We start from the raw sequence: 16,470 nt of genomic DNA, 5'->3' as shown, positions 1-16,470 counted from the left end.
AGAGTAATTTCCCCAACTAGTTAGTTTGCTAATATTTTTTGTTTAAGAATCAATTATTATCAATTTTTTGATTATATTTATTAATCAGCTTATTTCAATGAAAAGATAATTTGAATTTTTATAGCTTTTAAATAGAATTTTTTATTTTTTTATCATTATTATTTACTATACTGTTTAGGTATGTATTAACTATTTCGTATGAGAGTCAGGTTCATATTTAACAAAATTTTTAATAATTATCTCCAAGTTTTATAGATTTGAATGGTTTTAGATATCTGTGTAAATTTGTTATCGTTTTTGAGCATTTCGATAAAGCCTAATTAAGTTTTTCGCTCATATAATCAGAGCGAGCTTGAAGAATGCTGTTTATCCATTCTTATTCATCGAATAGAACAGAAATTAGATCGACTTAGTCACCATTTGTAGTTGAACCTCTTTTAAGAGGGAAAACAGAAGCTTGTATTTATAGGTTACAATAAATTTGATTATTATTATTGATTGATTAGAGTGGGATAAGATGAAAAATTGAATTAGGTGTAGAAATAAAATTGTTGTATTAAGATGATTGATTATTAAAAGATTAGTGGAATAATAAAGAAAAAGGGTCTATGATGATTTAGGCGACCAAATTGTTGCATGAAGCCAGAACTTCGTATAATTTTATGAAAATAGCTTTGCACTTAGGTCTTATTGTTAGGTTAATAACTTCGTCTCTGAAATTAATTGTTGCACCCTCAAGACAGTTTAACCCACTTTTTAGAGACTTTTTTTCTTCCCCTATTTCGATCATATAACCTTCCAAGTTAGGGTTAGAAAATGAAGGCTTTAAGTCAATGTTTAATATTTCTTTTAATTTTATTTAGAGTCTCATTTTTCTAAGAATTTCTTTTGAATATTTGACCTGATTTTATTGTAAATTTTTATCATCAGAGTAATTATTTTCTTTTGTTCTTTTTAAATCAGAGGCTGAATCAGAACGTGTTGATAAATCTTCACTTGTTTGAAATTCGCAAGCAGCTAAATAATGCTAAATGCACTAAGCATTACTAATTACATTTTAAAGAGATGAAATTTTCAATTACTAAGACTGAATAGATTGAACAGAATCCATCAGTTTTTAAGAATATAATCTCATGAAATCCCTCAAGCTTGCCTTTCCAAGCTTGTTTTGCTCTAAGGAGTCAAATATTTATTTAATTTCATCAATTTTATCAGAGTCATTATTTAAAAACCAAACATTTAGATCTGAGAAAGTGATCATTATATCTTCTTCTCTCTGTAAAGTTTCAAAGGATTTTCCACGATTTTATTACAAAGATTGAAGATATTCGAGTCTTATAAGCTCACTAATATATTCGATATTTTCCATGTATCTAACTTTCTAAAATTAAATTAAATACAAAAATATAGGATGAACTCTTGGGAATGTTGCCAATGATTATTCTTGGGCTCTTTGTTTTTGTTATTATATTAAGAAATGTCAGAGAAAATTTGATTATTATGTATTGTAGATTAGTTGAGATATTTTTAAATTGATTGATTTTCAAATATGTTTGAATTTCTTTTGTTTCTGTTTTTATTGTATTAATAATTTAAATATTCATTATTTATTAGTTTTTATGTCTTTGTTAATTTTTTCTATGAGCAAAGTCTATAAGCGCGGATATTTATTTATCGTCAATTTAATTATCTATGCAATAAATTTACTTAATTTCCTTTAATTAATCAGCAATTTTTAGCCTGAAATCAGGCATTAATTTATTTATCATAATTATGAGAAAACAAAAAAAAAGTGATTCCTGAGATAGTTTTAATTTTAGGCATTTTTTGCTTCGCTTGATAATTTCACAAAAACATACTGTAAAATTGATTAGCAATATTTACCAAAATTTAAATATTTCTTTATTTAATTAAGTAAGACTTTTTACTAAATAGATTACTTTGATTTTTTAAATTAAAAGTTACTAAAATACTATTCTTATTTATATCATAGTAATATAAATATAAATAAATGTATTTTTATTTATTTTATCTAAATGTAAGCAACAATAGTTCAGTCATCTTTTTTTCTTATTTCTTTAAAAAAATAGCTAAATAAAATTAGTTCAAATTGAAATAAGTTATTATAAATTCAAAGAAATAAAAATGTTTGCTTTAAAATCTTGATTAGCTAATATGCATTATTGTGTATTTTTATTAAAGTAAAAATGTGTAAAACTGAATTTATTCAGATCTGTTTCCTCTTCTCGTTACTTATTTATTACAAATTGAAGATATAAAAGATTATTAAGAATATTGCAGTATTAGAAAGATTTTTAATTATTTACCTGAATTTAAAAAAAAAAATATTAATTAATGATTGAGTATGGTTACATCTGCTGACATTATTATAGTGTTTTTACTATATTTAGAATTATTTAATAATTTGCTTTGATTTCTATATATTTGCTTTATTGTAAAAAGGCCTTAATAGAGTCTAATGTCTAATTCCATAAAGAGTTTAAATAAAAATAAGAAAAATATTTAATTAAAGCTAAATATTATATAATTTTGTAGTTTACAAATAAAATGTATACAGATCGTTTTTCTTCTTTTACTGGTTAAATTTTTTATTTTATTTTAAGATTAACTGAAAGTATACTAAATAGAAGTACATAAGTTAATATGATTTAATTTGATGAAACAACTTCAATTTTTTTCAAAAATAAAAAACTAAAGCACTTTTTATTTCTTAAAATGTAAAGCTAGTTTTTTACATTTACTAAATTGAATAAAAAAAATACGTAAGTAAAATTTTCTACTTTCACAATTAAAAATTCGAAAGATGATCAGAAGTTTGATCACCCACGCTTTTTGGACCTTAACATTCGATAAAATTCAAGATATAATTCTATCAATATTTGATCATTCTTTTAAATACATTACAAATCTAACTAAATAGAAAGCAAATTAATTGAAATAAATATCAGATTCAAATAGAATTACATTATGAACAAGTTTTATTTAAATTTTCAGCAAAATTACTTTCTTAAATCAAAAAGACTTTTCAAAAACTAATTTAACTTTTATTTTACCAATTTTATAAAAAAATATTTAACAATTTTTTTATAAATAAGTAAATTATAACTCACTATCCTTTAAAAGAATAAATAAATAAACAATTTAATTACACAACGATTGTTTATAAAAAAATTTTACTTTGTTTGAAGTTTAACCTAATTGATTCAAGCCTTTCTACCTCCAAATCTTTTAATTAAGAAACTCTTAAAGTTACAAAAAGAAATTTAATAGTGGTAACTTAATAAATAAAAAAATTGTAAAATTTATGTATTATTGAAATTGAATAGTTATTTAGACCTACATAAAAATACAAAATATTAAAGTATTACCCTCTAATCAAAAAAAAGAAATTTCTATTTTTTAAGTTACTTAGAATACATTTTTATCAAAATTCAAGTTGCAATACTCTAATGAATTAAATTTAGTTATTTATTCGTCTGATTTCAATATTAAATTTATTTAGAAAAGCAAAAAATCTTTATAAAAATAAATTCATTATTTTCCTATTAGAGGATAATAAAAATAGTATAAAGATTAAAAACTAAAATAGATAATAATGAATAAAATAAATTAAAATTTGTGATAAATAAAATACAAAAATGAGCAAGCTATCTATCTTTATTTCTTATCAACTTATTTTTATTTATTTTTTACTAAAAATTTATTCAGATTTAATTTGTTATATCCTTCACTTTTCTGAAAAATATAATCATATTTTTTTATAAGTAAATTTCCTTTTCTAACTTTAATCAACAAAAAATCAAAGTAAAATTTATTTAAAAAGTTTAAATTTGATGTTTATAGTTTACTGATAACCCAATTTAAGAATTCTTTTGCTTAAAAGGGTTTATTTTAGCTTTTTTTTTAATTTAAAAACCAGAAAACTTTAAGATTTTAATACATATAAATTGTAGTGTTATAGGTTATTTTAAATTTATAATTTTTTATTTAAAATAATTTTTAATCAAAATTAAAAAAATTAATACTATTTAAAGTTAAACATTAATACTTTTAGTTTTAAACTAATAAAAAATAATAGTCAAAAAAGAAATTATATTCATTGTTTTATGAATTTTTGAAAATATTTTGATTCTTAAAATGAATGGTCTAATTTTTATTAAATTAGATTAAAAATACTTAAAGCTATTTATGAAATTTTAAATAAATTAGTTGATTTATATTTATTATTATTATTATTATCATAAATATCAAATAAAGAGAAGTATTAGTTAAAATAATTCCTACTTATATGCATAAAAATTGTAAATTTCATCCTAATTTTGATATCTCAATCGTTTGTATTGAAGCAAATTGTGAATATGGTTTTAGATTCAGTTGTTTAAAATGCCTTAGATAATATCATATGACTCATAAACACATGCTATTAGAAAATATTTTTAATTTCTAAAATATTCAAGATGAAAGCTAAGGATAAATTGATTAATGCTAATAATTGGAGAGGAAATAATCAAATAAGACTTAACTCATAGAAAATCAAAATTTATAATAAATTTTAAATCTTAAGTAATTATATCTAAAGTAAGTAGAGAGTACATTATTGATGTTTTAACAAATATAAGAGGATTTATCTAAAAAAGAACGATTAGTAGAACATTTAATAATATAATTAATTTAACATTCTGAGTAAAACAAAGAGGATTTATAAAGCTAGTATTATAATTAACAAATTTCATAACTTTCTAACAATTAAAGTAAAGAGAGCTCTGAAGAAGAAGAGGCTTCAAAAGGAAAAATACTTGAATTTAAAACAAAATTAGAAAAAGATATTGGGAATTTGCTACAAACCATAATTTAATTTAAATTTGATCTCTTGAATGAAAAAGAAAAATAAATTAATAATGTTTGACACTTTGAATAAATTTTTTAATTTTCATCTGAGAATCTATCTATTATTAATGAAAAATATGTAAAATTAATTTGTAATTTATATCAATTAATATGTAAATCTATTAATTCTATGAAATATCAATAATAATTTTTTTAGAATATAAAATGTTTGAACATAATTTATTAAATATGATAAATTAATCATTTTATTATTTATTAATGATCATTTCTCATCTATTTAATATCAAAAATAAATAAATTAATTCTTCATATTTATCAATTAAAATGTAAATCCATTAATTCTATGAAATATCACTTATAATTTTATCAGAATATAAAGTGTTTGAATATAATTAAATATAATAAATTAATCATTTTATTTTTTATTAATTATCATTTCTCATCTATTAAAAATCAAAAATAAATTAATTAATTCATCATATTTATCAATTAAAATGTAAATCCTTTAATTATATGAAATATCAAAAATGTTATCAGACAATAAAAGTTTTAATAATAATATTTATCAGTGTAAATCTTTAAATTCTATGAAATATAACTAATAATTTAATCATAGAATAGAGAGCTTGAAAGAATTACATATTAATTAATAGTTTTAATTTTAATTAGTCAGTACTTATTGAAGTATCAAATTATTTAAATGATAAAAATTTGAAATAATTTTGGAAAAATACAATATAATTTATTCATTTTAAATATGTGTTTTTAAATTAAATAAAAGATTATCTTCAGTTTGTTTTTATTGATAAGAATGTTTTTAAATATTTTAAAATAAAAACTAATTTTTGAATAATTGAAATTAATAAAAAGATTTTTCATCAGCTTATTTTTATTTTATAATTTCATGATAATAGATCGATATTATATATGTAATAATATTCAGCATTACTTAATTAACTATTTTATTAAAATGTTGGTTGGATAGAATTATTTCTTTCAAAGATCAGTTCAATTTTTAAAATATTATATTGAAATTTTGAATAATTTTATTGTAGTTATTTAACCAATAATTAATGGTGTGACGATAAAGCTATATAAATATAATAAAATTATACTTAATAATTGTATTTTTAATTAAGCATAATACTGTTATATATAATTATAGTGTATTGATTTTGTTAACTAAATGGTATTGAGATTCTATAATTCTAGTTTTTTGTATTTAATATATGAATATAATGATCAAATACATTTTGATTAAATAGAAAAATTTATATGTTAAAACAAAAAATTGATTGTTAATTAAGTTTAGTATATTTAATTTTTTGTTAGTAGGAGTATTTTTTTGATAAACTCTTTTCATAAATTTACTTTTTAAGAAGGGCTAGTTATGTCAGATATTTAAAGATCAGACTCTTTTTAAAATTCTTAAAAGAGCGATTAGCATTAAAATAACTATTATTGCAATTAATAAGACAGCAACATAGAGGACATAAAAAGCAAAATATCAAATCAATATTCTGTAGATAATAGAGATTATTATGATTTGTATATAAAAAGAGATAGTATTGCAGATGATAATGGTTTTGAAGACATTAATTAATTCAATAAAGATCTCAATAATTAATCTCTTACAGATTCCAACAAAAATAATGGCAAGTAAAACAATTAGGAATTATTAATTGACTTGAGCTTAAACTCATCAATATTAAATGCAACTAAAAACCCTTATATGGTGAAGGCATTATAGAAATTATCTAAAAGAGATTCAACAAAATTGCAATCTCCCATTTCTGTTGCTACTAAAACAGGGATAAGAGTTATGAAAAATAGAAATGGAAGTCTGCTAATTGAAAAAGAGTCTTCTCCTAAGAGAGTTAGTGGAGAAAACTATGAAAGTTTTTTTAAATATATGGCAGCTTCTGGCTAGGAATGTCAAGATTGCTCTTTAAATAACTAATAGAATCAAACAATCTTAAATTAAACACAATTCGATTTTACAGTTCAAGGTGGGGAAGATGCTATAAAATATGAAGTCAATGCATGTAATGATACTGTTTAAGAAGGGATTTGCAATTAATTTCCAAGTTAACATGTGCTTAGAAAAGAGGGAACCATGCTTTAGAGATAAGCCTAAAAAGAAATAAAAATTAAAAAAATTCTTTCAGATTTTAATAAGCTAAATAACATTAAGAAGTTTGTAAAAAAGATGACGAGTCTTTCACCCTAGTACAATTATAGAAGATTAAGAGATTTTCACTTTGAAGTAATTGGAGATGTTATTTAAGTAATAACTTCTAAAATATATAATGAAAGATTTAATTTAGCTACCTTCATATTAAAGCCTAATGAAATATTCTCTATAATGTGGGAAGTATTTGAAATATTATTCATTTTTTTTCATGTAATTGCTTTCGGATTTCGCTTCGGCTTTGGAATTGTGCTTAATTACTACATTAAAATATTTTCTATTTGTTTCTTATTAGCTGATTTAATAATAATAATTAATACTGGATACTATCAAGGAGTAGAAATAGTTACAACAAGAGTTAAAATTATTAAATACAATTTATTTAATATAAGTATGATTTTATTGTCTTTAATTGCTTTAGTTTTTAATGATCAAGGACCGTTAGAACTTGTTTTTATTTTTAGAATTAAGTGGCTATACCAATCTTATTATCATTTTGAATAAAACTTTTAGCTTAAATAAAAGCATCCTGTTAGTGAAACACTTTTAAGGCTTTTTATAATTATTATTTTATTAGCTCATTATAATGCTTGTGGTTACTTTTTTTTTAGCTAGAATTATAATAGTTCAGATCAAACTTGGCTCTAATTTTACAATTTATAAAATTAAGATTGGGAAATTTAATATATAACAGCACTTTACTTTTCTTTTATTACTATGGTCACAGTTGGTTATGGTGACATAGTACCTAAGACGGTTAACGAAAGAATTTACGTTATATTTTTTGTCCTTATTTCTGCTATAACATTTGCATATGTTGTCAATACAATAGGTGCTTTATTTTAAGAGTTATCTCGATAAGAGGGAAAATATAATTAAAAGAAGTTTGAAATTGTCAATTACATGGAGGAAAGGAAAATTTCAAAATCAATTTAAATTTCAGTTGTTAAATTTTTAGAGTTTACAATCAAATAAGAAAAAGAGCTTTAGTATTCGTTATCAGGAGAGAATTTCTTGTAATCGATACCCTAGAAACTCCGATAACAAGTAAATTTAGAATTTTTGTTGACTTTTTATCATTATTTTTTACTTAAGGTTTATTAAGAATATTATGGAAGAATATTGCAAGAAATTAAACTTTTTAGTATGAATTTCTCAAAAGATTTTTTGTAATCACTGTCTGTTTTAATGAAAGAAAAAACTTATGGGCCTGGCGAAGAAATCTTTAAATAAGGAGAGAAAAACAGTAATTTTTTTTTTATCAACAAAGGATAAATTGAATTTGATATTGAGGTTTAAGGTAAAAATAATATTTCCTTAGGTTTTCTGAAGGTAATTAAAAAATGTTAATAAATAAATAATTTATATTTTAAAATAATATTTACTAAATGTAGAAAGGAGACTCATTTAACCACTAAGGACTCTTTGTTGATAAAATACACGAGGTGACTGCTAGGTGCAAATAGATAACATAAATCATATTTCTCAATCAAGAGGACTTTTAGAGGATACTTAAACAAAATAAAGATGAATATGTAGCTCATTTTTACAAATTTAAAGAACTTTAAATCCATTCAAAAATTAATAAAACTATTTAATTTATACATTATTGATTTTATATTTGAATATTTAGGAGAAATATTGCATGATAAGAGATAAATATTTGTAAGAAAGTATAACATTAGGAGAGCAATGCTTATCCTGTTTAAATTACAGCCATTCAGTGCTTAACTGTAACTTGATCAGATACATGCCGAATAAACCTAATCTTATTGCTAAAGAGCAATATAATATTCCTGTTTTAAATAGATGTAAGAAGAAAAGATTTCTTGAAAAAAAGTAAAACTCTCTAGTTAATAACTAAGAAGTTAAACAAGCACTTCGATTACTCAGAATCTAGCTTACATATATGATTATGGGAGATAGATTAGGAACTTTCTAAGATTTAATTAATAGAAATTTTAGTGATAATTAATTTTTCAGATATTTTCCTCAACTACAGATGAATTCTGATAAATACATTGAAATTAATTCTATGGAGGAATTAAAATATTCATTCGAAGACTTAGATACTGAGTCTTTAATTTTTCAGAATCCTCCAACTGTTTGTCTTCAAAATAACCAAATAAATTAAGGTAACAATTTAAGTGGAAGTAAAGAATCAAATTATATTGATAACATTTTACTCAAGGTGGCTAAAACTCAAAATAATGATTAATAAAATTTTTAATCTTTATAAGCTTAGCAAATTAATGAATAAGTAGATATTATCCTTTCCCCACTAAAGAAAAACCTTTGGAATAACTTGACTGTAACCTCAGATTTAGAACAAGATGATGAAAGTCAAAAAAGCTCATCTGATAAAGACTTATCAAGCTAGCGAGATAAAATAGACAAATGTATAATGAAAATGCCAAGCTTAAAGACAAGTGCCAAAGAGATTAACCAAAATCCTCAGCTATAGTAATAGAAATAATAAGTAAATCGGAGAATATCTATAATGACTCACAATCCTATTTTAATTCAGCAGTAAGCAAACTCAAATCAAGATATCTATAGCACAAATACAGACTTAGTGTAGATGTAATAAAATAACAATAATAATATGACCTTATTATAGATCATTAATTAATTGTAAATGATACTACATAATTCTCAGAATTAAAATCAAAATCTTTCAGTTTAATAAAACTAAAACTAATTGTTTAGCAACTAAAATAAAAAAAATAATATTGTATCAATGACGTAAATAAAAATAGATCCTTAGCCAAGTATAATATCATAAAAAGGTTAGTTTATGCATAGTTTTAATATTATACCTTCAGAAGGATAGTAAAATCAATAAAATCATAATTAAAATAATTAACAAAATAATAATTTAATTAATTCTGCTGGTCTCGTCCACAATTATCCTAATAGTGAAAAGCATGAAAAATTTTAATAACTTTGTGATTTTGATTTGATTAAAGAGTATAAATATTATTTTCCCTTTATGAATTACTCACAAACCATCTTTAACTATAACTAAAGCCAAGATATTACATATAAGAGGAAATGTACTTAACTTAATAAGAAATAATGAAAAATTTTACTTATTTTATCAAGCTAATATATATTTCGAATTTCATAAAAATGTTTTAATAAATTTTTTAATCAAAAAACTTCAACTTCATACTTGAGTTGTCCTTCAAGTGAAAAAAGATGTTGGTTAGTTACAGTATCAAATTTAATTTACTTTCTTTGATTTCGATTTCTACAAAACTATCATATTTATAAAATGAGGTATCCTCCTACCACATAAAGTATTTAGATAATTAAATTATTTATGTTTAATTTATTCTGCATTTTTATTTATCTATATTTATCTCTTTATCTTTATCTTTCATTTATCAATTATAAATTGTAAAATTAATTAATGTCAACTCTTATCATCAGTTAACTCTTTCTTAAAGGTTTAAATGCATTCTAATAAAACATAAAACCAAATTATAATAAGCAAAATAAAGTCATTATTGCATAAAAGATTACAAAAGTTTGCTTGAGATTGAAGGATTTACAAATCAATATGATTAATAAAGAATGAAGGAATTTGGCATATTTTATTGGTAAAATAGTTATTTTTTTCAAAAAGTAATGAGATTTAAAAACTTATTTTTTAGAAAATCTTTTTATTTGCTCAAAATTTAATCCCTCTATTTTTCTAAAATAATTCATCTTTTTTAACGATTTCAAATTAAATTCAGTTATTATTAAATTATTTTCATAGCAAATTAACCTATTCAGTTTAAGCTACCAGAATAAACTTAATTATAAGATTAATAAATATATAATAAATTTAAAATAATGTGATAATATATTTCTAATATTTAATGAACAATATAAAAAATATTATAAATTACAAATATCCAAATAATATTTTTATATAAAAATCTAAGCTAATTTTCATTTATTACTTATTAGTTAGTTGTTCCCTGTTTATTGGAGAGCTTTTATAATCGTTCTAGCTTACTTCTTAGTTTCTTGATTTATTATTTCTTATTTGCTCATTTATGATGAAATGTTAGATGTTTCTAATAGTTTTTAGTTTTGATTATCTTTTTCAATATTTTACAAGCCATTCTATACTTCTTCCATATTCTAAAAACTACCTTTCTATATTTTTATGATCCCTTAAAGGGAGTTTTCAGATTTTTCAAGGGATGTGCTTTTAAATTTTTGTTGGCTTTAAACAATTTTTCCCTTCGATTCAGAAGATTAATTTGATTATGTATCAATAATTATATTGTTGCTTTTATCTTTTTCTAATTTCTTAGATAAAGATTATTAAGAGCTTATTTTTAAACTGTTTTCTAAATCCTAGTTGTTCAAAATTTTATTATTTTAACTTTCTTAAATAGAATTATGAATAGATTATTATGATTTAGATAGTTGCTTTATTTCTTAAGATAAAATACTATTTTAAACTGCTGGAGCATCATCTTCTTCCTCTTCAAATTAGAATCTTTTCTTTTCTACATGTGTAGCTGTTTCTTTCAAATTATTTTTATCTTTCAATTGATTTTGAGCAGAGAAAGAAGCAGTCTAGTTATCTCCCAATGTTGGAGTTGCTTGTATGCCAAATGATTACGATTATTGCAAAATATTGGGGACTTCGCTTTTAGTTTCTTTTACAATTAAAAATTTTTGAAGATGAAAATAATTTTTTTTTAAAAAATGAAATTATTTTTTACTTTGTTCTGGGAAATTCTGATTTTTTCCTCCAAAAGAATTTTTTTCTTTTTCGATTTAATTTTCATGGTCTTCTTGCTCAAATTAAAATACTTACTTTTTAGATTAATGATGAGTATTGCTAAACTATTGTTGCTATTTATTGGAATCAGTCTTCCTTTCTTTTTCTTATAATTTAGACTCAATTGCCATTTTTTAATTTTTTTCAAGTTTTTTTGCTAAACTTCTCTTAGTGTTATCACTTTCAAAAAGTATTTCTCTAACTTTTGGGTTTTATAATATTTGCTAAGCATTTCTGCGATCCTACTCCTTAAATTTACGATCCTCCTCTTCTTCCATCTCTGTGTTATACCATGGTACTTTGCTTTGCCTCTTTTTTTTCTCTTAGTTATTTTTGGTTTCCCCTCTACCTTAGTTATCTTAATTTCTATTATTAGATTGGCCTTCAATATCGGATAAACTTCCTTTTGACTTTAATTGAGCAAAATCTCTTAATTTAAGAGGAACTTTTTCACTTCCAGATGCATAATTTTTATCTTCCTCTCTTAGCTAATTAGAAGCATCTTTTGTAGGTAATTGAGTTTCTTGTGAATTCTTATCAAGGTTATTCGAACTTGCTGTCTTTTTCTTTTGGTAAACGTTGATTATTTCATCTGCAAGTGAACTATTTTCATTATTATAAGAACGAATATTTTTAGAAGAATTAAATTAGCTGTCATGTTCTTTTGCTAACTACTGAATAGTTTTAAACGTTTAACTTTCATTGTTCTTCTTTTTGTGAGAGAAAATATTAAACGATGTACCAGCATCTAAGAATATTTATTTATTATTGATATTAAATAAGGTATGCTTCCAAACTCATTAAATAAATTACCTGACTTAAATCCATCATCGTGCTAGTAAATAGAAAAGTTTTTCGATTTTATACTTGAGACGGCCTCTATAAATTTGTTTATAAAAATTAAATTTAACTTTATGTTTTAGAAAAAAATGTATACCGCTCTAATAACCATCGAGTCGTTTCATTGAAGAAGATTTAAAAGAACTCTAGTCTTTATTAGAATCGAAAGGACGGAATCCGAGTTTACTTTTAAATCCTCCTCCGCTTTCTGAAGCACTTTCATATGGCCTATCATATTGATTTTTCTTTTTATCAACATCAACAGATTAAAATTATTAATTGAGCAATTTAGCAGGTAGCTCATTATGCTTTTGCAGACAGTTAGAGTTTCCACAAAATCCAATAATTTACTTCTTTTTTTCGCTGCATTGAATACAATAATTTCTAGTTTTTGTGTGGCACACTATACACTCTTATTTCTTACCTCCTTAATTTTCTTCCCAAAAGTGAACCCTAAAATCCTTAGATGTTGATATCTTTTCAATACATATTTTGTGCTAGAGCTCTCTATGAGCTTAGTAAGATTATAGAAATTGTTTCTTAAGATCTTTTATGATTTACTCCTTTGTAATCTTAGAATCGTTATTAATGTACTGGTACAAAGAGTGGGTATTTTTTACAATAACATCGAGTACACGCAAGAAGACTAATTAATCCCACTTAACTCCTTCAACATCTCTAGGATTAATATCCTTGTAATCTAGTACAACTCCTTTTTCAGAATAAATTTGTTGCTTTTTTGATGATAAATAAATAATTTTCAATAAAAAAGCAAAAAATAATTTTAGAATTAAAAAAAAATATCAATAAAGAAAAAATAGAATACCATTTTAGGATTTGCTAAATCTTTTGTATCTTCAAGACCTAAAAAATTAGAAATAAATGCGTATTTATGAGAAAAAGAATATGGTGTTATAACTGCCTATACTTCTCTTTCATAAATAAAGAAAAAATTTTTGAATAATTTATTTTCAGAAATAATTTTCAATTATTTTGGTGTAAATTAAATATTTTCTATATGAGATCTGGTAACAACACCAATGTTTTAGTGTCTCAAACTACGAAGGATATCAGCATCAAATAGCTGATTTTGAATAACAACTTTATGACCTTTACCTTTATAATTATCAAGCACATTCGCTTACACCCTCATTAATTTCTAAACATAATCTTAAGACTTTTTCAATTCTGGAGTACTTTTATCAAATTAAACATCAACGATAAACGAGTTACTATAGTCATACAATCTGAATTCATCCAAAAAATATTGAGAGTTGCTTTTAAAATAGTTACCTTCTATAGTTTTATGTAACAATTATAGATACTCTTTTGGTTAAACTAGTTACTTTAACCTTTAGTTAACCATAGAAATAAACTATTCAATCTTTGCAATTTCATTAAAACAGCCATTTTCATCTTAAACTTTAGCTCCTACTGAGAAGTTATTTTAAATAAACTCTAAAATGTGATGATCCATGTCTTAATTTATCTTATTTATGGTATCTATAAATAATAATATAATTAATAAAAATCCTAAAATAATTGGGAAAAATTTCAAAAAAAAAAATCATTGAATTTCGTTTTCAAAAGCACACTTGAAATAAAATAAATTAATTTATTTTAAATAATTTGAAAAGAAATACTGATTAAGTTAGGATGCTGTAAACATTGAGAATGGAGTAAAAGTGATATGTATGCATCTATGTCATAAGAGTTTATTTCAATTGGATCTTTGAAAATATTTCTCTTAGTTATTCTCTTGTTAAATTTTTTGTAAATATTTTAAATAATGTGAGTGTATAAAGGCTGAGTAAATAGCATCCTAAATATAGTAGAGGCATCATAATTTTTTCCATACTCCAAATTAACTTTATCCTAACCTTTAAATTTCCAATCGGCAAAGTAAGATATAGGAATTTATTATGGAGCCTTCAAAGGAAGCCAGATCCAGTTGGCTTAATCTTCTTAACATTCATCATCCAATTTATTCTACTCCTCATTAATCTTATCTTCTTCTATTACAATTGGTCTTTAAATTTCTTTTTAATGCATTCAAAGAGATTTTATTTAAATTTAAAAACTTAAAATAAATAAACAATTACTTTAATTTTCAGATAGATTATTACTTGATGAAACGCTAACAACTGCTTTACCTTAATTAAATGAAATATCCTACATCTAGTTTTCATTGATTTGATGTTATATTTGAACTTATTTTTCTGTTTAAAGGTTAAAATTTGTTTCAGTAGTTGCTTCTTTTGTCTTGTCGATATTTTCTAATAAAAATAAAACAAGTTTAATTATAGTAATTTTAGTAATTAAAATATAAATTACCTTCTATAGCTACCTAATTTTCGGTAATGGCTTACTTTCTCTCATTAATGAATTATTAGACAAGTGTTCTGTTGAATATAGTAGTGTCTTAACTAGCATTAATATCTTCATTTACTTTCGACTCTTCATGATTATCTTTGACAGCTTAAAATGTGTCATTGATCATTTTTTCACTTGTAATTTCGTTGTCTTTTTCAATTTATATATTCAATAAATTTCCATTAGCTCTTTCAATTTAGAAGTTCGGTACTATATTATCTTGGCTGATATCTATACAATCATTAATGTCCTCTAAAACTACTAGTTGGTGATCCTCATGCCTTATTGGAGAGTCTTCTAAATTGATTATTAAATTGTTCTTCTTTGTTGATATTGGGATAACTATGACATCTTTCTCATCAAAATCTTTTTCTTAGTAGTGATCTAAGTCTATTTTTTTTTCTGTTTAAAAAAGGTGAGGCCTTTTTTTAAGTTCTTTGCATTTCTACCAAAATTCCATGTTCTTTTATTCTTGTTTAGAGAGAATTTCTTATCTAACATGAATTTCCTGCTCAGTAAACTCTTAGCTGCTTTCAAAAAACCATTAACTTCTTCTTTTCTTTAAAAGCTATATCATTCTGACTATATTCCAATCAGGGATTTCTATATTAATTGTTTATTTTTTAATTAAAAGAAAAAATTTGATAAATTAGAATCTTCATAAATCTACAAAAATAAATTAATATTTTATCAAATTATTAGAAGGATGGGTTGGGATCATTTTAATTTAATTACTTATTTTTAATCATCTCTTATAAAATTAAAAAGTTTTTAAATGACAATAAATTTACTCACTGCCTATATATAAAATAATAAAATAAAGGTATTCTAGAAATTGTGCAATTGATATTTTCTAAGTAATTTAGTAGAATCATAAATAATTTTTATTATATTTAGATTTTAAAAAAACACAAAAACGAAAAAAACTAAATAAAAGATTTATTTATTTGCAAACAAACAGATAGAAAATAAACTTTATTAATATTATAAATTCTATTAATTTATTATGCAAATTAATATTTGAAAAATAAATAAAAATTTATAGAAAAATTTTAAATAATAAAAATAGAAGTTAATTCGTTTTTATTGTTGATGATCAATTTCTTTAATTCCTTCACGTAACTTAGCAAATTTTATATTAAGTAAAAAAATATTTAAAAATTAATTAAAGTAAACATTATAAATGAAGTAAATAATTTAAAATTAAAAAATAATGGAATCATAAATATGGATTTTAATGATTCATGTCTTTCAGAGAATAAATAGATTAATTTATCTACAAATTTAAAAAATGAATTTTTTGTTATTTCAATTTACTGCATTTTGATTATTTAATATGAAAGTATTCATTAAAATAAAATTAAAATTTTGTTTGATATAAAATTATTTTCTTTAAGCAGTATAATGT

At 22.4% G+C, this 16,470-nt stretch overlaps 3 protein-coding genes across 3 annotated transcripts; 1 reads left to right on the top strand and 2 right to left on the bottom strand. All coding sequences in view use genetic code 6, as the record gives it.

Annotated features, from left to right (window-relative positions):
- Positions 1–211: 211 nt before the first annotated feature.
- On the bottom strand, positions 212–1,369 carry TTHERM_00616540 (hypothetical protein; the record flags this gene model as incomplete). Its single annotated transcript, XM_001024724.1, has 1 exon — positions 212–1,369. One exon carries the CDS (start codon positions 1,367–1,369, stop codon positions 212–214), a length of 1,158 nt encoding a protein of 385 aa, XP_001024724.1.
- Positions 1,370–6,259: 4,890 nt separating this feature from the next.
- Positions 6,260–10,142, top strand: TTHERM_00616510 (cation channel family protein; the record flags this gene model as incomplete). The annotated part of the gene is made up of 4 exons (XM_001024721.2): positions 6,260–8,107; positions 8,156–8,392; positions 8,455–8,595; positions 8,694–10,142. The coding sequence occupies 4 exons, from the start codon at positions 6,260–6,262 to the stop codon at positions 10,140–10,142; spliced, it is 3,675 nt and encodes a 1,224-aa protein (XP_001024721.2).
- Positions 10,143–11,002: 860 nt separating this feature from the next.
- Positions 11,003–15,690, bottom strand: TTHERM_00616500 (hypothetical protein; the record flags this gene model as incomplete). Its single annotated transcript, XM_001024720.4, has 8 exons — positions 15,024–15,690; positions 14,792–14,965; positions 14,333–14,728; positions 13,516–14,192; positions 12,787–13,423; positions 12,663–12,728; positions 11,791–12,597; positions 11,003–11,724 (listed from the first exon to the last, which is right to left on the bottom strand). Exons 1-8 carry the CDS (start codon positions 15,637–15,639, stop codon positions 11,003–11,005), a joined length of 4,095 nt encoding a protein of 1,364 aa, XP_001024720.4. The 5' UTR covers positions 15,640–15,690.
- Positions 15,691–16,470: the final 780 nt, after the last annotated feature.

The sequence above is a fragment of the Tetrahymena thermophila genome, assembly GCF_000189635.1.
Source record: "Tetrahymena thermophila SB210 genomic scaffold scf_8254378, whole genome shotgun sequence".
Lineage (NCBI taxonomy): Eukaryota > Ciliophora > Oligohymenophorea > Hymenostomatida > Tetrahymenidae > Tetrahymena > Tetrahymena thermophila.
This window is presented reverse-complemented; position numbering and strand designations above follow the sequence as displayed.